Below are 22,035 nucleotides of genomic sequence, written 5' to 3' on the forward strand. Positions count from 1 at the left end.
TGAGGGGTGTTACTAATAAGAGCCTTGCAGACACACACATACGCTCACACAGGAGCATGCACATGTGCAAACTGGCACGGACATGGATGCAACAAACACCACAAATTAAAAAGTATTCACTTCCCATATTTGCATATTTCCTTTTAAGGTCATTTGTGACTCTATTTCAAAATGTCTTGACATAAGCATGAACTAAAATACTCCAAGTGAAGTAAGAAAATGTAAACTTTATTGCAACTTTGTCATTCTAAGTTCTCTGATTTACAGAAGAGAAAAAACACTTGTAATGGCACAGTCATCGTAATATGTACATTGCGGATACTGCAATAATCCAGACACGCATGTTGTCCAGATTTAAGAGTGGCATATTAAGGCGCATGATTCGCTCAGTCTGTAGAGGGAAGGAATAACACATCAAAGCTTTTCCTGCAACTTATATGTGAACATACCACAGCATGACTTAAAAGCATTCGAACGGGAACTAGAAAAGCTCCTCGCACGAAGGGCTTGGTTGGGAAATCACAGTTTGTCTATTGTACATTCAGCTCTGGGAGAGATTATTAAGACATAGATGTGTTCACAACATACTGCGTTGCACTAAGACATTTGGTGATTTGATAAGCTTCAGTAGACCTGAGTGTTCAAGTTGATACAGTAAACGTGTTAGATCAAAATTACACAATTCATTTAGTGGTAAAGCATTCACTAAGGTTCCAGAGTCTGTATCATCACTGCTGGCCAGTTAAGATTGTCTGGTGAAGAGCAAATCAACAAAGAAAAGCCAACTAACTAATTAACTCAATGCATCATGGTGCTAAGGGGGTTACATTTCTCCATGGGCTAGTTTTGAATATAGTCGTAAAAGAAAATCAGTTATCTCATTCATATACAATTTGATTAAGGCATTAATCATCGTTGAAACCAAATAAAAAAAATATCTTCCATAAGTAATCCTATTGAATTTAGGCAAGCGATGGACATGAATGTGATTACAATTACTCATCAAGGTTTATGTAAAGTGGCCACTACACCTCTGTGACCTTTAATTCAATTATCAAGTATTGATTTCTGATGAATTCAAGATGGCTATAAAAAGATGTCTTACATATAAGAGCATCTTATTTATGTATTTAGTCTGAAGAGCTCTTTCCCCATGCCGTCCTATTAGAGGAATAGTTCGTCATTTTGGGAAATGCATTTATTCACTTTCTTGCTGAGTCTCAGATGAGGAGATTGCTACCACTCTTGTATCTGCATGGTAAATATTAAGTCTGCAGCCAGGAGACGGTTAACTTAACATAAAAACCGGAGAAGTCACTGCTTCTGCCCAAGAAATAGTGCATCAAGTCACAATTCTTTGTTATTTTGTACGATTTAAATAACCGAGATATAAGCAGTTAATTATTGAGTATGATTTTGTTAGCTTTGGACCGGACTAGCTGTTTCCCCATGTTTCCAGTTTGTACACTGCTGCTAAGCCAAGCAGCTCCCTGCGCTGTCTTAATATTTACCATCCAGATGTGACAGCAGTATCAGCCTTCTCACCTATCTCTCTGCAAGAAAGCGAGCGAGTGTATTTCCCAACATGTCGAACTATCTGTTAAAAGTCTCATTTCGAGCTGTGGCGTCGTCAACAAGGCTTTCTTCTTTTCTTCTTTTCTTCTTCAACTTCATTTTGGCACTGACTTATGAAAGAGCATATTAACACAACATCCGACAGACTTGGTAAAAAAAAAAAAAAGTGCGGCCCATTTAAAAGCCCTTACTACAGCAGGTTAGTAAAATGGTAGCATCTAATCTAAATTCAAATACAGCCATGAGTTACAATTACAGTGGCTTGGCCTCAAGTTCATCTGGCCTACAGTACTAAAGGACATTCAGAATTGTCTAACAGATATGATAAATTAAGTTGAACTCCTCTAAGAATACCTGCTAAGGGTAAGTTTGATGTGTCTGATGACTCTGTAAAGCAGTGAAAATCCATAATATGAGGTACATTCATAAAACATCAGCCCGTTGGCCTGATAAGTTCAAGTAAAAGCCTCTCTGACGAGTGAGCAACACCTAGGGTACCACGGTGCGTCACTTTCAGTACGAAGCTTTCTGTGAGCTAATTTCCTCCCAATAAGCCTTTTTCCTTTGTCCTTTGTCCTTCTATATCTTCATTTGGTCTTCTTGAGAGATTATTTTTAGCAACAAGGGGCTTGCTTTGTTCCTCCTTATCAAGAGAGCCAGCAGCGATTCAAAATTTAAAGACTGTAGAAATGCAGTATGTAAACGCAGAGATTTCTTACATACAAAAAAGGCGGAACAGATCAAAAAAAGTCCGGAAACAAATCAGCAGAGGTAAAACCGATCATCTTTTTAAAAAAGAAGAAAAAAAAATCATTTTGAACTGTAAAGTGCAAGTATAAAAAAAAAAATCTTTCTACATATCATCTCAAGCCTTGAGACAGGGTCAATGGTCTTTAGTGGAAAAGTGCAAGTTGAGAACAGCACGAGAAAAAAAGAGAAAAGAATCTGATTCAAAACAGTAACGGGATAATTCGGGTGACTCATGGATCAGTCATGTGACTCAGCTTCTCCGTAAGAAAACAGCCACCTCCTCCAAGGGCACAGGGTAGTCCTGTAGGAACGTCCCCCCATCAAACACCTGAGCATTCTTGCTGTCCTGCCACTGGAAGCCCCCATCAGGTAAATAGATATCCCTCTGCACTGCCCCCTTCTCCACCACCGGTGCCACCAGGACCTGAAAACACACATCGGCTTGGTTAAAAACAAATTCGGATGCCAAGTATATTGTAACTTGATTCCTTCCCATTGAGAACATCATTAAGTCACCTCGTCTCCGATGAGGAACTGGTCATCAATGGTGAAAGTCATGGGGTCGCTGGGACTGAGCCACCACATCGGCCGGTAGATGGGGTTGCTCGTCATCTGCCACTCCTCTGCATACTTTTCTATCAGTGGGATCACATCGCTCTGGTGCTTTGCTATGTAGGCCCGTGTCAGGTTTAGCACCTATGGGTCACCAATGGAAAGATGAGCAATAACGTAATGAGGATTAAACGTATTTTTGTATAATCATGCATTTTCATAATTAGGAGTGTTTCCGTGTCCAAAGTAAGCTCAGGAAGAAATCTATTTAGAGTCATTGTCTGCCCTGTTCGGGAGCCTTTTTTCCCACTCAGAACCACTTCTAGAGCAACAAGCTGAAACAAAAGAAAATCTCTTTCCCGAACTAAATCATCTGCCTCAAGGATTCACGACAAGAATAATATTGACAATGCGCTCTGCTAAAGCCATTTGTGCCATCTCTACACCCAGACGTGCAAACAGAACTTAAAAGCAGCTCACTGTTGACTTAGTGGTTGAACACTGTCCAAGTCTTTCTCCTGTCTCACTCTGTCTAAACTACTTCAGCATTCCTGGAAGGGTCACATCCTCTCCAGTGTCCCATGACAAAAACAAAACTGACCGCATCTATAAAAAATGTCTTTTTATGAGTTGGGATTGAGAACATTTGTAGGAATGAGCCTGAAGTCACAGCTCGGGTTTGAGTGGATCTTCTCTAATTGAGAAGTTGTGTGTTGCATGTGTGTGGGTTTGAGGTTTCATTGCTATTTGACTCCAAAGCAGATGCTGCTGTGACCTGTCTATGACTTAAGCATCACACATTCTGGAAATAAAGGTGCGCCAAATTTAAACTACATCCATTTAAAAAAAAAAAAAAAAAAGACTCATTCATCATTTTTAATGCAGCGGTCTAGTTTCCTCTAAAATTTCTCCTCAGTCTCACTTAAGCCGAGTTTATAAATTGAGGGCCAGGCAAAAGACCAAAATGGAAAACATTGCTGCTGTCAAATGTCTTGCTGTCCAAAAGGCCTATTTTTATCTTTGTCACGCAACACAAGTCACAACCAATATATTTTGCTGCCTCCGTCCTCTCCTAGTGGAAAAAAAGCAGTCGATCATTCCCACTTCGTCACACTTGTCAATTACTCATGGAAATCTTAATTGCCACAATAAAGTATTTTTCCAAGACTTGTCCTCAAATTCATTATCATTCTGGCTCTTGAGAGTGAGAGTGAGCCATAAATCTCGAGGAGAGATTGTAATTCAGAACAGATGGACTCTTAACCACAGGTGAAGTCGGGAGGGAGCCAGGCAGTCGCTCCTATTGAGGAAAGAAGAGAAGGGCAGGGGAGTGGGAAAAATAGCCCGAATCTTCTTGATGTTCAGGAACCTCAGCCATGAAAAGTCATCCGTATCTGTCACCGGACTCTCTGAGATGGTAGGCTGTGTTTTCTCGCTGTGCGCGGTGAACAGTGCGTTCCTGATTTCCAGCGGAGAGGGACAGGCTTTAGTCCTGCCTCTCCTGCTGCCAGGTCTGAGTTTTGATAGACCAGGTCTCAGCAGCCCTCATGCTCCTCTGCAAACACACCGGTGGGAACTTCTCCGCACTGACCCTCAAAACTGAGGAGAGGCTGCTGGGTCAGTAAACTCTCCCTCTCTCGCCTCTTTTCATAAGCAATCTTAACCACTGTGCAAAGAAGGAGGGATTCACACATCACTTCACTTGATCTCTCCACTGCAAATCTTCACAAGTGAAAATCTTGTTATCCAGTCTGCAAAAGAATGTAATCATATGCTATTGTAATCATATGCTATTGTAATCATATGCTATTGTAATCATATGTAACGGGGATGAAAGCTGATGTAATGACAGCACCTCAGCCTGAGGCTGCAGGGTGTTTTCAAGAGGAAAGAGTTGCCGGGTTGGAGCGGTTACACAAGGGGCTCTAACTACTGTGTAATGTGTTTTTGGTTGTGGTTTTTCAAAATAGAATTCTAGTTGTATACCCGGTCCTCTCCGCAGACCCAGGGTGGCGTGTGGAAGCTGATAACAGGGAGGAAAGCTGTGATCTCCAGCCAACGAATGAACAACTCCTCATCTGTGACCAGGTCTCCAGACAGAGAGCCACCTGAGGGGGGAGAGAGATGGACAGAGGCAGAGAAAATTAGGATATGTTAGATATGTTAGTCTTTTCTTGCATTTGGAATTGGTAGTTTCAAAATATGTTGTTTCTTTAGTACAGCACAAAGAGAACTAACTGAAACCTGCAAAGACTGGACAAACCACATATAAAGATTGTTTCCACCAACTTGAACATATCTTTTAGTCTTTGCACTGAGAAAAGAGCTAAAACCTTACGGCTGAGACAAAACACACGAGACAACACATGAGTGACTGGTATCTGAGTAGGAGTATCTCCAATCAAAGAACTACCTCTTTAAAGGTGTATCATATTTTCTTGGAAGCCAATCAGAGAAGACTTGGCTTTTTGGGAAGGGGGCTTAAAGAGCCTGTGCTAAAACAGAGCGTTTCAGACAAAGGGTGAATGAGTTTTTTTTAACATTAAAGCGTGTGAACATGTTGTAGTAGAAACCAAAAATACAATTATGAACCTGAAAATTAGAATAACGTGACCTTTCAGAAATCTTTATGTGAACGAACAGCGACTGGGTCTGAAGACTTCAGATTAGAGTCTTTACATATTACACTGTATGATTCTATCTGCTGACAGTAAACACCAGCAGACAGGAATGGACTTTAAAATAAACTGTTTTCTGACAGATATCACTGCAGGAATTTTGGACGTTGCAGGAATAAATACATTTTTTGTGGCAAAAACAAGAAAATCAGATGTGTTCTTTGTATTGTTTTTTGTGTGAAATAGTGAGGAATTATTTTGTTTATTAAGTATGATAACGTACTGTTAGAGGTGAGAAAAGTGACCCATAGGCTGTGGTATTACCTACTGCATCAGGAATGAGGAAGTTGTATCCCAGCAGAGTGTGGTGCAGCAGGGAGGGAATGATGCCCTTTAGGCCCATTGGGCTCCAGTCGGACTGCATGGGGGTCATCCTCACAAACAGAGGCTTGTGGTTCGACCTGAGACACAAACAGCACCACGATTATAAGACACAATTTAAAAAATGTAAATAATCCCTCTCTATAAACAGTGACAGTTGATATTAGGTAAAATAATAACCGTCGATGGAGCATACAAACAAGATAAGATGCTTGAGGGCATTACCGTGTCCCTGCTGTCACCATGGTGGAGTCTCCTATCCTTGTGGCCAGGTCGGCCAGCAGGCTGATGTACTTGTCTCCCCCGAGAGTCTGCGGCGGCCGCAGGACTTGCTCCTCAAACAGATTCCCTTCGCCCCCCTCCAGCATCACATACTCCATCCCCAAATGGGCCTGCAGGGCTCCCACCCTGTCCAGGAACCAGCTCACCGCTCCTGGGTTGGTGATGTTCAGCTTTACGCAGAACTTTCCTCGCCACTGACTCATCACCGGGATCTCAAGGACAGAAGTAGAGTTCATTTTACACAACTATGATTTTCTATTATTATTTCTATTTATCCTCTGCCATTGCAATGATAGAATTTTTCTGGATTAGGCCATGATCCCACTCCTCTGCTTTTTATCAAACTGCAACTAGTGAATGGAGACTGGCTACAAGGCAGATGGTAAGTGTTTACTTTGGAAAAAAAAATGTTTAAGTGTAGGGAAGTTACATTTTTTAGATGTGGAATATGTTTTCTGTGAATGGACCAATCACAATGCAGAGGAAGTGGACTTTACTGTGTCGGAAGGCAACTCTTTACCACAAGGATACCTTGGGTAAAAGTTAACATGCAGAGGAGTTTGCACACTGCTAATTGAGCTCCACTCAGGTCTCACCAGCTGTCCCTGAGGGGCTGAAGGGAGACTGAGCCAGTGGGCCTCAGTGCCGTCCATGAGGGAGGTGTGGAACTGCGTGGTGTCCACGCCCAGGAAAGGGGACAGGGTGATGGAAATGTTGAGAAGCTTGACAAGTGGGAGGTCCCTGGTCAGTCTCTTGGACATCCCCCTTTTCCTGCTGTTGAGGTAGTCATGGTCCTGCAAAGAGACAGAGAGATACACTGTGATATCTGCATTAACAATCCTGAAATGTCAAAACTTTGCATTAGTGAGGCAGCCAAATACCAGCATCACTTAAAAGGTTTCAGGTTACATAACTATGGAACAAAACCTTTTAAGAACACAAAGACTGACCCCAGGAGGTTAACCAGCTGTGGGAAGAAAGAGTAGATTAGCACATCTTATGTAACTTCTTGGAAAGTTTTTCTTTCTGATGTTTAATTTTTGTTCTGCTTCTTTCCTGAATTTGAATTTTACATAATTGTCAAACATAAAAATGAACACAAAGAAGACCAAAACATAAGTCAGCATCTGGTCTTTTTTTTTAAACTGGGTTTGCGAAAAGCTGCATTATTTAGTGTCTGGGTAATAACTTTAGAAACGTGGCAAACTTATTAATAACCCAAATTTTCCACCGCCTGCAATTCCAAACTAATATGGAAACTGGAAAGAAAAAGTGCATTGCAGTGTGACTGATCATTTATTAATGCTTGTAAAACTGGAGTGAAAGAGAAGCCTAGTTCTTTTAATTTTTTTTTTTTACAGAGGATCATCGTTGCCGGGTCACACTTCTGTAGAGCCTCAAACTTCACGGACAACTACAAGTTCCATAAGTTTCCATGCAGCACTGTTCATTTGGCTGATTCTATATGACTTTTATGGAGGGGAACTGGGTGACAACAAAAGTGGCATAATTTCTTTGATGTACCAGAAAACGTGAAATTGTGGGTGAGGAAAAATCTTGTTCAGCAAATGACATCCATCAACTGACATGTTATTTCTCCCATTTCCACCCCCTCTTTTTAATCCTTTCACACCTTCTGATCTGGTAATGGGAACATACTGTAAGCATAATAAACTCAGCCTCTCTGATGGACAGATTGTGTGAAAGTCCCCCGCCTCCTCGTCTGTTGCTGCAGCATCAAGCTAGTGTCAGGATCACCTACTCAAGTTAGTCTTGGCTGACATCCCGTCTAGTCTCAACACACCCAATTCTTTCCCATCCCTGCGGTTACCACACTCAGAGCAACCTGAGATCAGTCGGGAGAGTCTCTGTTTGTCCTCTCTCAGCTATATGTTGTTTGTAATGGAATATCACCGGGTATTGACTTAGATCCACTTGACAGTGGTTCTGGTGGTCTTGTTTCCTAGCAGTTCCTGACAACTTTCAAGGACTTGGAGAACTGGATAAATGTGAACCAGTGATAAGTGATAAACATCACCTACACTTTTTAACCAGATATGGACCAAATCATGAAGTTTAGAATCCCTGAAACATATTACGTATATATATCACATTTACAAGGTTTTTCTACGTTGTGACATTTCTGTGAAGCTGTCCTCCCTCATTCGCTCCCTGCCTGTCTCCAGCGCTCTGGAAGCCCATGAAAACTCTTTCAGCTCTATCCTTGACGAGTTTGGAGCCACTGACCGATAAACCCTCAGCAGCCTCACTGCCTGGATGGTCGAGGAGGAGGATTACAGGAATCTACAGCCACACTGCACAATAATCGGCTGAAGGAATGAATTGTGAATACTGTAATGAATATTCCTGTGTAGACCAATACTAAGGGGGGTTCCCGGGATCCAACAGAAAGTTAAACATTGATAGCTTTGCAGACACAAATCATTTCCGGGGAAAACAGCTTCTCTTTAGGTACACGTATACATTTAAATGAGCAAAGCCAAGGAAATACTGTTCTTCAAAGTGACAGATAATGAACAAATCTGATTGCAGAAGAAACTATTTGGTCTCAAAAGTGCAAAAGCCCCCTGAAATGATACCTTCCTCTCAAACTTGTTGTATTTCCTTATCTTTTGATTTGATCAAAAGTGTGTGAATTTTTTTTCTTCAGATTTTTACCTTTTAAAGATGCACCGTTTAATAGAAAGTAGAAGATGGTAGAAGAAGAACATTAAGCTTTGTGTTATTAGCTAAATGACTGCCATCTTCACTTGGCTGCCATTTAACATAAAACTACAATTCTTTGGCTTTGCCTCTTTGAGGGTGAACCTTTTTTGTGCCTCCAGAGCAGGTCTGCCTTTGAAAGATTCCCCAGTCCGCTACAGACTTTGAGGCTGGTGGTATAGTGACGGTACGGTGAGGCCCAGTGATGAGCTCGTACCATGTCGGAGAGGAGGGTGGTGGAATGTTCATTGAGGCTGATGACTCCCTCCCCTAGCTGGTGTCTCCTCAGACGATTAGAGAAGGTCCTCAGCTCCCTCTCCACCTTCGGCCCTGAATCCACATTGGTGAGCAGCTTCCAGAACGGCAGCCTACAGCACGCACAGAGGGATCATACAAAACCTGATCCTGGATGGATTATAGTTTATGAGTAACTAAATGCACACAGAAATTCAGCCAGTGCTCATTGGACACCACAGATGCACCACTGTTTGACTTATTGCTATTAGGACAAAACAGACATTACCCTTCCGACAAGGAAATCCCCGCTAATCTCAATCTAAACGGAACTAACCACAGCGCGTTCATGTTGGGCAGCTCCCTGCTGTGGTGGAAGAGTTGTTGCACTGCTTCTTGGTGAGCAGCTTTCACATTGTGGGCCACACACACAGTGTACTGCAGAGGGAGACGCTCCATACTGGGCAGCGACTGCAGGCAGAACTGCTGTCTGCTGTCCACCCCCAGCTGCAGGGGAATATCAGGAGACACAAACACGGCAACACCTGTGTGATGGGAAGCAGACAGGAGAGGGCACAGGATGTTAGTTTGTCACCATTTTATTAATTGTTGTCTCAGAGAATCAGATGATAAAATGTCTCACTTTAAACAGATATCAAGTGGCCCTTGACGTAAAGCAATCAAAAGCAGTGTAAGCTTGAGACGGTCCATTGCAGATTCCTCTTATATGACATAGTGCTTGACTGATACTGAGACCAGGGCGAGTGTGACGGATGGAGTATGGGGAGGTAGAGTGTCAGCTGATATTGCTCCACTCAGATGTGAGAAAAACACTCGCTAGAATGAGATATAGCAGTATGCGGTTATATGAGTTTACACCGGGACTGCTGGCAACTTTCAAGTAGGTAGGTTACACAGCACACCAACGAGAGATGGCTGGGATACATATCCAAAGTCACATTGAAGACAAATACTTTTTTTTCCTTCAGGGTTTTACCACGAAGCACATCTCTTATTCAACCTCAGTGTGGAAACCAGCATTTTCTCTCCTACTGTATGTACATGCTGCCTGTGAAATGATAAGATTATGCGAAGCAGATAATTGTGTCTGCAGATGTAGCTGCCCTGCAAGGAATGCCCCGTCCCTCTCAGGTTACCCCAACCCCCTATCCTCACCACTCCTCACCCGTCGTGACTCCCACCATCTCCCTCCCAGCTTTAACCACCTTCCTCTCCTCTCCACTCTGCACCGCTCTAGGTCTGTCCCATCTCGGGTCAGCAGAACCCAGGCCAGTGCCTCCTGCCCAGACTCTGACCCCGGGTCAACCTTGCTCTGCGCAATCTCCTCAACAATCAACGCAAAGTAGCCCTACTGGGATTTGGTAGCTGATCAATGAACAGATTAGTGTGCAAGACCTGTTTTCAAAGCAGGCAGGCAGTCTGAGAACCGGGCCTGAGAGCTTGGCTCACTTCAGCCACCCTCTCTAATTTCAATGGGCTTACTGTTTTCCTGCAGGCAGGGGTACCAGGAGCAGGCAGCACACTCACGTACCGGTCCATAATCAGATTAATAGTTTCAGAGATCAGTATTAAAGTGCTGCAAAAAGCCTAGTGAAGAGCCTTCAACCACAGGGTAATTATCACGTGTTTGCAACGGATAATGTCAAAGAGATACTGGTAACTCCTCAGCTGCCCCTCACAAGGTATTAGGTCACCTCCCAACTGCTTGTTATAGATTCATAATGGCAGATAAATGTAGATTTTTGCAGAAAACACTGTTATATATTCTAACCGCAGGGGATAAAACTGCTATTTTTAATATAGCAAAGGTGCCGTGAAACTGTGCATGTCAATAATGTACTCATACAGTGGAGTAAAAAATGGGGCAGCGGTGAAAATGTTATAGCTTTATGGAAGGATGGAATTGGAATGCAGGCAGTGGAAATAGAGGCGACCAGAGTACACCAGACACCGAGCAACCTCGTAGAATGATGTGCAGATACAGCAGGCTGCAAACAGTGTGTTTTACCAAAGTGCACACAGGGTGGAAAGTGAAGTTTAAATTTGCAAGCATGACTTCTTGAGTCATATTTAATTTTTATGGGAAATGGGACAATCTGGTCAAAGCAGCTGTACCTTTCATTCCATCTTTGACTAAACATGCAGATTAGAATAGTAAATATACTAAATCCTGTCTCATGTGTTTTTACAGTTCTACTCAAAGCACTTTGCATGTCCTGGGATGCATTTTCAGTATGGAAGGAACTTCTGATCAAAAAGAAACTTCTAACCTCAAAGTTCAGCGCTCAGAATGACACAGCCAAACATCTTTGACCGAACAGTACCTCCAGATGCATGTACCATACAGGAGCAGGAATCAATAAGTGTTATTTAAAGAAATTGAAGCAGGTTTGAAGCCTTGAGTTACAGCCAAGGTGGGGTGCACAGGAGTTAAAGGGGAAGCAAGAGGAAGGACCCTATTTTTAGAACAAATCCTTAAACACTCCAAGCTTCCCCCGAAATATTTTCCACTAGCTCGCAAAAGCAAAATTATATGCCTGACTGATCGTATCCACTCACCTTCAAAGCAGCAGAAACGCAAAGGTAAAAATGAATGAAAGTTTACTGTGCAGATTTGAATGATTTGACACACACATGCCTCAATTTTTACAGCTGTTGAACGAACACACAAATCATGCAACCTTTGGGTCGCCTCTTTACACACGTACGTGCATTCTCACACACACGTCCTTTAATGGGAAACTGTAGACTTCCAAGAAAAAAACAGAGCAGGACTTATAGGACCATAAAGGTTCGGCACTTCCTCTGGCTCAGCCTGAGCTGAACGTTTGGAGGTGGCAGCGGAGGTGACCCCATGCACCTTCTGATGGGTCAGGAAGGTTTTAATGTGGCGTCTAAGCCCTCGGAGAGTGGCTGGTCCGGGTGGAAAACACCGCCGCCTGACTCCCTGCTGCTGTTGTCCAGATGGGCTACACTCTTTTATCTGTCATATTTATACTGTTATTTATGACACCTGTGCACATTTACAGACCTGACGGGGGTTATAAAAGGTGCATTCAAACGCTAACTATGTGTGTGCGTGCAAGTCTGTGTGTGTGTGTGTTCAGGCATGCATTTCCTTAACAATGGAAATTTAGTTTCTGTGCCCAACCTCAAGAAATTGATGGCCACAAAACTGGGATCTTGCCATGGTAGTAAATTTCCAATTCCACTTATTGAAAAAAATAAAGAAACACTAAAGAGACTTTCTCTGCTTCAATCATCAATCAGTTTTATTGTTTCAAGTGAGACGCTGCGTTCTGCACAAATGTCACAAGAAGAAACATGAAAATAGATCCGACAAGAAGATCTCACATTTGAATACTTTGATGTAATATCAAAGTATTTCTTTACCATTTACTTCAGTCTCAGCTGGTGAAGTAAGCATACTGCTGAAGCAATTCAGTTCTAGTGTTTTCAGGCAACTTCATTGCTAGATTTTCAATTTAAAAAATGCTTGCTAAAGAGCATTTATTAAAGGTATTTAACAAAGGAAACACAGCTGACCTGAGCAACTACAGACTGTTTATGTTGATGGTTGTGAATGAGCTGATACATACTGTAACTACATCAGTGGACAGACGCTCCGTTTAAAAGGGTCTCTCTCTGCTGTCTCTTACTTGTTGTCCTTGATGGAAAGTATAGATTGACTGTGGAAAATCTTGCGGGATGATTTTAATATAGTGATAGGCCTCTCATACAGGAGATGACAGCTTGCTTTTAACAAGGCTTGAATTGGCTAAGTGAGTCATTGTTAAAGTGTTTCACCTCTTGCTCGTCCTGGAAGAGTCAAGGTTTCGGGGCAGCTGCCCAGGGACCTTCTTGTGACCGATTGAGTAACAGATGAGCAGCTTGTTTTCCTTCTACATGTAAGCTGGATTTTTTTCAGCATTTATTTCTGTATACCTGTGACTCAGTGATCTTGGGTTGACATAAAGACAAAGAAAATGCTAAGGAAACACTAGACTATAAATAGAAGAGAACAAGCCTTCACTTCACCTGTGTTTTCCGTCATTATTTGGTACTAAACCTTGCTTAAATAAGAAGCCGCCTCAATTATATTTTAGGACAAAGTGTTGGTATTTAGTCCACCAGGCCTCCACTTTGTGCATTCAAACAGCCAGAAGAGAAAATGCTGGGACTTTTGACTCAAGGTCTACTTAACTTAACAGGAAAAAAATATAAAGTAACGGCCAAAATGATTGCTTTTTTAGAACGTCTTTTCTGCGGATGTTTTGTACTCAGATTTCTGTGTAACAGTCACATTTGTCTGTGGTTATCTTGCTTCCTTCACTATTGCTCACCAGTACGCACCATAATGGAAATGTGTTTTTACTTATTGCTCTCATCCTTTTCGTTATAAGGTTCTGTTGCATCAAATAAAGCTGATTAAGTATCATTATCTGAAAGAAAAATAAATAAAACTACATGACGGTTACATAACTTTTATGCCTATCTGTGTGTTGTAGTTGGCCGAGCCCTTCTGAGAGAGACAGAACAACAAACGAGCAGGAGCAGTAAAGTATTGTTTCTTTGGATCCCGCACGGAAAGACTGAGTCAGAGATAGAAATAAAAGAAAAGGGGTGGGAGATGGTGAGGGGAAAGAGAGAGAAAAAAAATTATGCTAAAATGATCGATGGAGAGACCATAAATATAAAGAGAGAGAGAGACAAAGAGGTAATGTGTATCCACATCCGCATATGGACTTGTGTATGTGCGTGTAGGAGGTGGTCTTAGATTTTAAGGAGATGCTGTCAAGTCTGGCAGAAATTGTATTTGATTCTAATCTCCTCAGATATGAAGAGACAGTAGATAAATTACTTTTATTGAATCCAGAGCTATGTAATGTTAAAGTTAGAGCTATCACATTCATGTATTTTAACAGCCGGCTGTGAAAACAAATAGTATCTCTTCAAGCCCTTATTTGTAATGATGAGTTGGGGAAAGTTTGATGAGAGCCAAGGTATTTGTCTGATGTAAACATACAGTATCTGCTTCTGCATGCGAATGAGGCCCTCTGATTATGAATAATGCTCATATTAAAGATTTCTTTAAAAGGATTTTTACACGTATTTTTTACCTTCAAATATAAAAATATATTTGAGGGTAAAAAAAGCAAAAAAAAAGTTATTTGCCAATATCCCAAATAGGATGATACAATCGAATATTAGCATTCAAATTAAAACAATCATATCTGTGTGTGTGTGTATGTGTGTGTGTGTGTGAGAGAGATAAATAGTAATAAAGTAGCAGGACTAAAGCTCAAATTGACACTGTAACTATTTAATTATATAGTACAATAATAAACAGCAAACACTTTTTGTATTTATTTGGACTTAGTGAATTTAAATTGAAGAGTTTCAAATACACTAGCTGTGATTTAATGAAAAACAAAATCTAAAATATATTATTGATAAATTGTTAATCCTTATGTAAATGTTAATATTTGTATATGTAAATTCAATTATTTAAATATATTTTTCAAATGCTGACCTGCAATGGACACTGTAGAGCAGTAATGAAGGCACTACATGAATTAACAAAATGAACTGTTGGTGTGTCTACAGTTCGTTTCAGTTATCATTTTAGGACATGGACACAGAGACAGAGTCCCTCACTGTAATAGTATTGTTCCTCCAGTATTGTATTAAGTCAACAGGCAGCACCTGGTTACTGTCATGTGATTTGACCAAGTGCACTAATTATGTTATAATACAGCTACCTGCTGTATATCTATACTGTGTCTGCTTACATGTGCTCACTGAAACCTTGTGTACATTGGATCCTTAAAACTTCCAGTTGAGTAAATGTAGGTATAAGCCCCCAAAGCTTTGGGACAACTTAGTCCCCTCATATTTTTCATGCAGGATGTAGCTTCAGTGATATCTAATCTGTTCTAAGTAGCCCAGTTGTTTTTGTATGGATAAAGACAGGTGGGGCTATGACAAGTTCCTCCAGTTGGCAACACTCAAATGTCACTCTACCGCACAGCTGCATATATCTTCTCCCCTTGACTCTCCGCTTTACTTTTCTACCTCTTCTTGAACTTGCTACTTTTTGCTGTCTTTGCGTAGTTATGTCTAATCTCAACTATCAGTATGCATTCATTCTGTTGCTCTGGGGCTCTATGTTTCAGTCCATTTGTCTTGCTCTTTAACCGTCCCCAGGAGTCCCCTTAGCTCAGTCAGTCGTCAGTCACAGCTCCATGTTGCCTACCACATTCACAATGTGCTCCTATGCCTAACTAGAGTCAGTGGAGACAGGTCCCATGCGCACACACACACACACACACACACACACACACACACACACACACACACACACACACACACACACACACACACACACACACACACACAGCAGTCATTGGGGTTACACAGCTGTTAATATTACACTAAAACTGCAGTTTGCTTTCCACAGTGCAGATTCAGGAAAAAAAGAAGCCGAAATGCAGATTTGTCAGTCCGTTGATTATATATAAATTTCACCAAAATGATTAAGACATGTGGTGACTCTTTTACTTTTTTTATTACCACTGGAGTGCTGCCTTTCATGAATCTGTTTTGAGCAAAACAAACATGCCACATCCAACTGAAACTGAAGCAGCACACCTGCAACTAATTTAGAAATGGGGCGGAATTATAATCATAAATGGAAATTGGTTTGGTTAGTATCAAACATGGTCAATCCAGCTTCTCTCTTTTGGTTAAAAGCAGCTGAGATATTATTGGCTGAGAAGTGCAAAGTCTCACATACAAGTAAACGGTGAATGTTTTAAGTTAAATTCACTTTTGCGGACACATTGAAAGCCCAGCGGCTGTGCTTTGTGGACAATTTTACTTGAATACACAACAATGAACACAAAATATGGCGAACAAAAAAAAGATTAGTTTTGGATGTTGTTGATTTTACGTGCTATAAGTGATTTTTAGTTCTGCATTCAATTAGATTTGGTCGGTTTACATGCAAAAATAATAATAATGTTTCACTGCCAAAACTAGGAACAAATCAATAATCTGATTAAGCCTTCACACAGTTGCATAAACCCACAGTTTCCCATAATGACCCTACTTACTATCCACATAATGGGGGATTGTTTTTCTCCACAAAAGCTGCTGTAATTGCTTCCTGTCCCACAACAATAACACAAGGCAAGTTAGTTAGGCAAGTGCAGCTAAGTCTGGTATTGCAGTCTAATATTCTGATGTTCACAGATGAAGGTACGGTAATGGTGTTCCAACCAGTCCCATGTGCACAAGAGCACAGACGCGTGTGTGTTTTTTTGCAGGAGCCTGAAGCTGCTTATACAGAATTTCCTCAACGATGAATTCAAGGTAAACAGCGGATCTGATACATGAAATTGCAATGCGCATCACACAAAAACGAAGACTGCAAATAGACCATGTACCTACACCTGAAATGAGGTCATCATACAGGATGTATCATACTGTTGTGGATGCCAGTAATGATCAGACAACTAAAACTGGGTTCTGTATTTTTGTTCTACAAAATTAAAATGAAACATACAGTAAATAAAAACTATTTGTCTGACTATGAAAGGTGCACAAGCAGCACAAGTAAGTTTTGGTGTCAGTCTTAATGTTACATCAAAGTAGTGGTACATCATTGGATTGCACGGCCCTCTATCTATTGCGCTTATCCTCCCACCGGGGCTAATAGGGAATCATACCAAGATACCAAGTTTATGTCACTGCAGTTCAATAAAATAGCACTTTTCTACCTGCAACACAAGACCATGCAAGTCTTGTTAGTGGTGATTAAATAGTCTTGACACAGTAGCTAAATCTGAAGCATGGCAGTCTACATTGTTAGGTCTCTGTAATATTTAACTCATGAGCTGCATGCTTGAGAGAAGAAAGACAGTCCAAATTCATTAAAAAGTTTCATCAATAATAATTTCCACTGATCCTAGGAATAGGAAAGCAGCCAAGTACAAATTGCAAAACATCTTCAGTTGTGAAAAACTATTCTCATGAGGCACATTATGTAAATCTAAGAGGCAAACAAAAACATCCTTGAACTTTAAAGCAAGATATCATGTTAAATAAACCTTTAATGACCCAATAGGCATCGCTGTCATTGCTGAGCATCAGTTTCTCGGTTTGGGCTATGTTCAGTGTGTGTGAGTGGTTACTTGGCAACGTTCAAACAGTTGTTCTAATCGGGATCTCATCTCATCTGTGTTTTTTTTCTCTCTCTCTGTGCAAAGCTAAACGGAGAAACAAAGGGTTACCGGGTCCTGGTAATTACTGCCATCCTCTCACAAGGTGGAAAAGGGATTTAAGTCATGTGACTCTCTTGTTAAGCCTGCCACCGTGTTATATAACATCACAAAATGTGCATGTGTGCATTTGTTTCTGTCAGTATGTGAAGGAATGTGTGCGTGAGACTGCTGCAAACAATCAGCGAAGTCATAATAGATGATTGTTTGTGTCACTTCATTGGCCGATGTCTCACCGTTTCGCCCTGATCTAGACACTGTTTGGCACTTTGACTTTGTAGCTACACACTGCACACACACGCGCACCCAGAGTATGCACAGGATTCCCTGACATGCTGATGAAGAAGTACATATTGGAATGTGCATGTGTGTAAAACTGGATTTGGAAATAGTATTGCATTTATCCGAAATCTTTCAAGAATGAAGAAGCTAAGTAAGCAAACTCCACACAAACACAACTTGAGAGCATAGTCCCTCGAGGTTGCAGTAATGCTATACCCGCTAGCACCCAACACACATGTGCACACACACACCACACGTTCCTCATCAGTCACATTAACCATTCACATTCGCCAATGCCCCCCCCCCCGGTCCCAGGATAAAATCAAACAACTCCAAAATAGCCTGATGAGTTATAAAAGTCAGCAGCGCCATCATCCAACTTGCCCCTTTAATAGAAACAAAAGGCAATTACCTCGGTATCCCTAAGAGTTAATTTAAGATGCAGAAGGTGGTTTGCTTCCCTTTGTAGTCTAATCTCTAAATTAATCAACTGAGATGCCACAGACAGTATTGTGTTACATTCTATTAGTGGGATGGACGTCCTGTCCAGTCAGTGGTGTGTGTTTTTTGGGGATGCTGGTTCGGGAGGCGATCGAACCATTTTTCTCAGCTCAAACACAAACAAACACGTGCATGAGGGGGGTGGTAAGAAAACACGACAACATCCACTGGGCTTCCCTCACGCCCTGGGAGTCACGCCACACATCGTATACCCACTGATGTGGGATCCAATTTCCAAAAGCCCTTGTGCTAACCCTGCACCAATGGCAAGTGTGGAACAACAGCTGACAATGGGTCATTGGACATATTTGAGAAGGTCTTTTTTACTGTAACGGACCAAGGTGTGAAGAGGAACTTACTGCTAATGAGATAGCCTCCACTAAGAGTAAATCTTAGCTGATGCAAATAATTGTTTGCAACAACGACCTCTCACCTGAGGAGCCCAGGAAGTAGCGTTCCAGGGCAGAGCCAAAGCCAGAGGGATTGTCCTTAAGATCGCTCACAATGAAGGGCTGCGTGGTGGCGTTCTGATCGTTGATCGGCCAGGTCTGACCCCTGACACTGGCGCCGCCGTACCAGGACACGTTGGTCATGGAGAAGCAGTCCTGAAAGGATGCACAAAAACAAAAAAACAGTGTGAAAGAGAAAGACACATAAGGAAAGGAAAGAGGTAGAGGAAGATTTATAAGCATGAAGGCCGAGGGAAGACAACTGAACAGATACAATTGATGCTGACTGGATAAAGTAAATATGTGTGGGATGTTTGAGAATTAAAAAAGCTGATAGAAGAAAAAGCAAGTTTAATTTGATATATGATCATTTAAATGCTTTAGGCAGACTTAATATATACTACTGTAAATTTCATTTATGAGTGGATATAAGGTGAATTTGACTGTAGTATGTTTGCAGTGCCTGGTTTCTTGGATAATTCTGGATAAATGTATATGACAATTAGTGCAAGTTACAGTTACTTTAGTGCAGAAATGCAGGGCACAGGGCGGTATGCGATGGCTGGCACACAAGACTGTCCCAGAAAGCATCGCACGCAGAAGGGATTGAAGGCAGGAATGCTTTTTAAGAGAAAGCGTGTCCTTCCTCAAAACGTCTTTACGCGTGGGGAACAAATGCACAAACGGCAGCTCATTTATTTCACAATCAGCAAATCTGGGCTCTGCTAAGGAGCTTCAAAAACGGTGCCAACTGGTCACCTGAGAGGCGCCAGGCAGGATTTTGGAATTTGGAAAAAATAAAGGCGTCTTTAGTTTGGAAAGATTTTCTGTGAGCAGTCGCGCCACATGACAGGGAGTTATGGCGAGGAATGTTCCAGTGGGTACAGATTAACCTCCCCAAACAACCCAATAGTTAAATGCCTTTGATAATTAAGCTGGGGGGAAAGTACAGTAAGTACTGTGTACGTAAAAACGCATATCAACTGTGACGAAGCAGATTTAACACGATGCTCAGTGCGAGGGAAAGGATGAGGGAATCACGCACATTTCTTTTTTTTTCATTTGGTCTGTGACATGTCAGCTCAAACGAGTCACTCAAGCGACATCATTGTATTTTGTTTCAAATTATTTAATAGGATGTCGTAGTTTCTTCAGAAATTTAATTTAAACAATTCCAACAAAATAAAATTGACATTACATAATTACAGGTTCATTTTTTTCTATTTTTTTGTATTTGAATCAAATGAGCCAAGATATTTATGACATTGAATTAAACACCATAGTCTGCTGCAAAATTCCATGTTTTTTAGATAGTTATTTGATTTGATTTTAATACAGTCTCTTGTGATTGACAATTAACAATTCGGTGGTGGTTGAAATCATGGAAATTTAGTTATACCTTTTAACTGATTTATATCACAAAGTGCAAAACATAACATTTTGCGCAAAATGGCATTTCATTAAGTCTGACTGTGTTTAGTGCGACTGAGAGAAACCCTACCTTCAACTCCACATGACAGTGTACCGGCGTCCAAGTCATACTGTAACACTCCGTCTCCGTCTCCTCATTCACCTCCAGCGAGATTTTCACATCGGCCACCGAGTCCCACGTATAGCAGAACTCCGTTTTATTCAGCCAGCACAGGTTCCTCACGAAGGGAACCTCGATATCGGGGTTCCCCACGTTCCCGACGTCTATCTCCACATAGGTCTTGTCCTCCGTTAGGGTCTGTATGACCAGCGAGTGGGTTCTTCTCTCCCAGATCAGTCCGCTAAAAGTCCCCCTAAGGATCCAGTTCTTGTTGGGCTGGTCCACCACCTGCCAATATATGATCCCGATGGTCATGACAAAGAAGACGGCCACCCCGAGACAGGCAATAGCTCCTTTCCAGGTCTCGTTCATCTCCTTCAATCCTGTGTCCCATGTTACCTCTGGGATGGGGCTAGGGTTCCTATTTCGAGCGTGGGGCATGTTGTCTTTGAGATCAGCAAAGAATCAAACACAAAAAATGCTGCAGAAATCTCTGTGCGTAAAAAAACTCTGCTGCTTCATCATCATGTCATGGTGTTTTCAGTAAGGCTACGGGGTAAACCAGCCTACTCTTTATCTTTACACCGTTTACACTGTTGTTGTTTTGCGCAATTGTGCCTGCAACAGTGACCTGTCATGTGAAGAAAGCTGTGAGAAAAAAAAATCCAAGCGAGTAAATAAAACAGTATGAATGAATAAGTGACTTACCACATACTGCTGCTGTTTTAAAAGAGTTGCATTTGTAAATTGCATTGGCTGCAGTGAGCGCGTGAGCAGCCCCAAGCCGGGTTTGGCAGCAATGCCTACGAATAGCTCCTAAGACGCTGTCTTGCTTGCCCTGCACTTTCTGACGTAATGCCGGGTTGTTTCTTCAGAGGAAAGGTAGAGAGAGGGAAATGGGGGATCAGGAGGGTTTGGCTGAGTCTTGGAACAGCCCGCCGGGGCGAGGAGGCCACGGACAGCCTGAAAGGGAGGGATCCCCATGCGTGTTTGCAAACTCTCCGTGCGCTCTCCGTGCGTAAAGACTGTGGAGACTTGACATCCGGTGGTTTGGTAGACGGGCAGGGCGTCATTTGCCATGCCCTATCCAAATTTGATCACGTGATGTTCCATATTTTAATGGCAAGCAAAGAGTGATGTCTGAAATTGAGTTCAAAATTACAAGTACCTTAGCAGTGGGATAGTTAAGTCCAGTGAAGTCTTCATGCCATGTGTGTTTAGATTAATTGGCTACATCTAAGGGCGTATTAATCAAACTGGCCAAGAGGTGAATAATACATGTCCAGTGTTTAATAAACAGTTTTTAATAATAGAGGGAATTAGAGAATTTAGTTGGTTATTAGATTTGGTTTGCATACAGGGGACTTGGTTGCATGTCGAGGTTAAAATGGCTTTGAGATGGTTTGCGTTGACAGTTCTGCTCAGTTTACAAAGTGTGATGAACCACCTGTCATCCAGCAAACTTCCATTCTGAAGCTCCAGGGTCAGTGCTCTCTAATCACCATTACCAAGTATGTATAACCATAACTAAGTATTATGTTTGTCATTTTAGATAACTTTTATTCCATTTCACTCTTAAATTTACAAAAATCATTTGAATCCCGCAAAAAAACACTTTCTCATTAAAAAAAAATAGCTATACCTGAAAGAAGAGTTATGAGAATAAATATGCAATGCAGGTGGACTACTGTACAAAGCATTGCTCGACTCTTAGCTCTCACAGAATCATATCCTTTGTAATAACTTTCTGAAACCTAAACTGTATGTAGATTATGTTGATTCATTTTAATCTCAGTGTCACTATCCATTCATTTCAACACAGTTCTTACTGTAACATGGTCACGGCTCTATTG

At 41.5% G+C, this 22,035-nt stretch overlaps 1 protein-coding gene across 2 annotated transcripts; it reads right to left on the minus strand.

Annotated features, from left to right (window-relative positions):
• Positions 1–240: 240 nt before the first annotated feature.
• On the minus strand, positions 241–21,069 carry si:ch211-236l14.4 (SITS-binding protein). Of its 2 annotated transcripts, XM_068724097.1 has the most exons (11): positions 20,891–21,069; positions 20,153–20,813; positions 18,636–18,807; positions 9,454–9,661; positions 9,100–9,250; positions 6,755–6,952; positions 6,102–6,370; positions 5,820–5,956; positions 4,864–4,985; positions 2,842–3,021; positions 241–2,749 (listed from the first exon to the last, which is right to left on the minus strand). In XM_068724097.1, the coding sequence occupies exons 2-11, from the start codon at positions 20,621–20,623 to the stop codon at positions 2,576–2,578; spliced, it is 2,082 nt and encodes a 693-aa protein (XP_068580198.1). In that variant the 5' UTR covers positions 20,624–20,813; positions 20,891–21,069; the 3' UTR covers positions 241–2,575. The 2 variants fall into 2 exon arrangements, with proteins under 2 accessions (XP_068580198.1, XP_068580197.1); XM_068724096.1 differs by having other exon boundaries at positions 20,153–21,069.
• Between the last annotated feature and the right edge of the window lie 966 nt (positions 21,070–22,035).

Source organism: Cebidichthys violaceus, unplaced genomic scaffold, assembly GCF_023349555.1.
Source record: "Cebidichthys violaceus isolate CVI_PGR_0920_01 unplaced genomic scaffold, fCebVio1.0.p SCAF_3, whole genome shotgun sequence".
Taxonomy (NCBI): Eukaryota; Metazoa; Chordata; class Actinopteri; order Perciformes; family Stichaeidae; genus Cebidichthys; species Cebidichthys violaceus.

Bases quoted from the DNA above. Each gene is read 5' to 3' on its own strand.
- si:ch211-236l14.4 (XM_068724097.1), bottom strand. From the start codon at position 20,623: ATGCCCCACGCTCGAAATAGGAACCCTAGCCCCATCCCAGAGGTAACA. The intron at 6,371-6,754 runs GTGAGACCTGAG...TCTGTCCTTGAG, and splicing joins CAGCCCCTCAGGGACAGCTG to ATCCCGGTGATGAGTCAGTG. The intron at 5,957-6,101 runs GTAATGCCCTCA...TTTGTGTCTCAG, and splicing joins ATGGTGACAGCAGGGACACG to GTCGAACCACAAGCCTCTGT.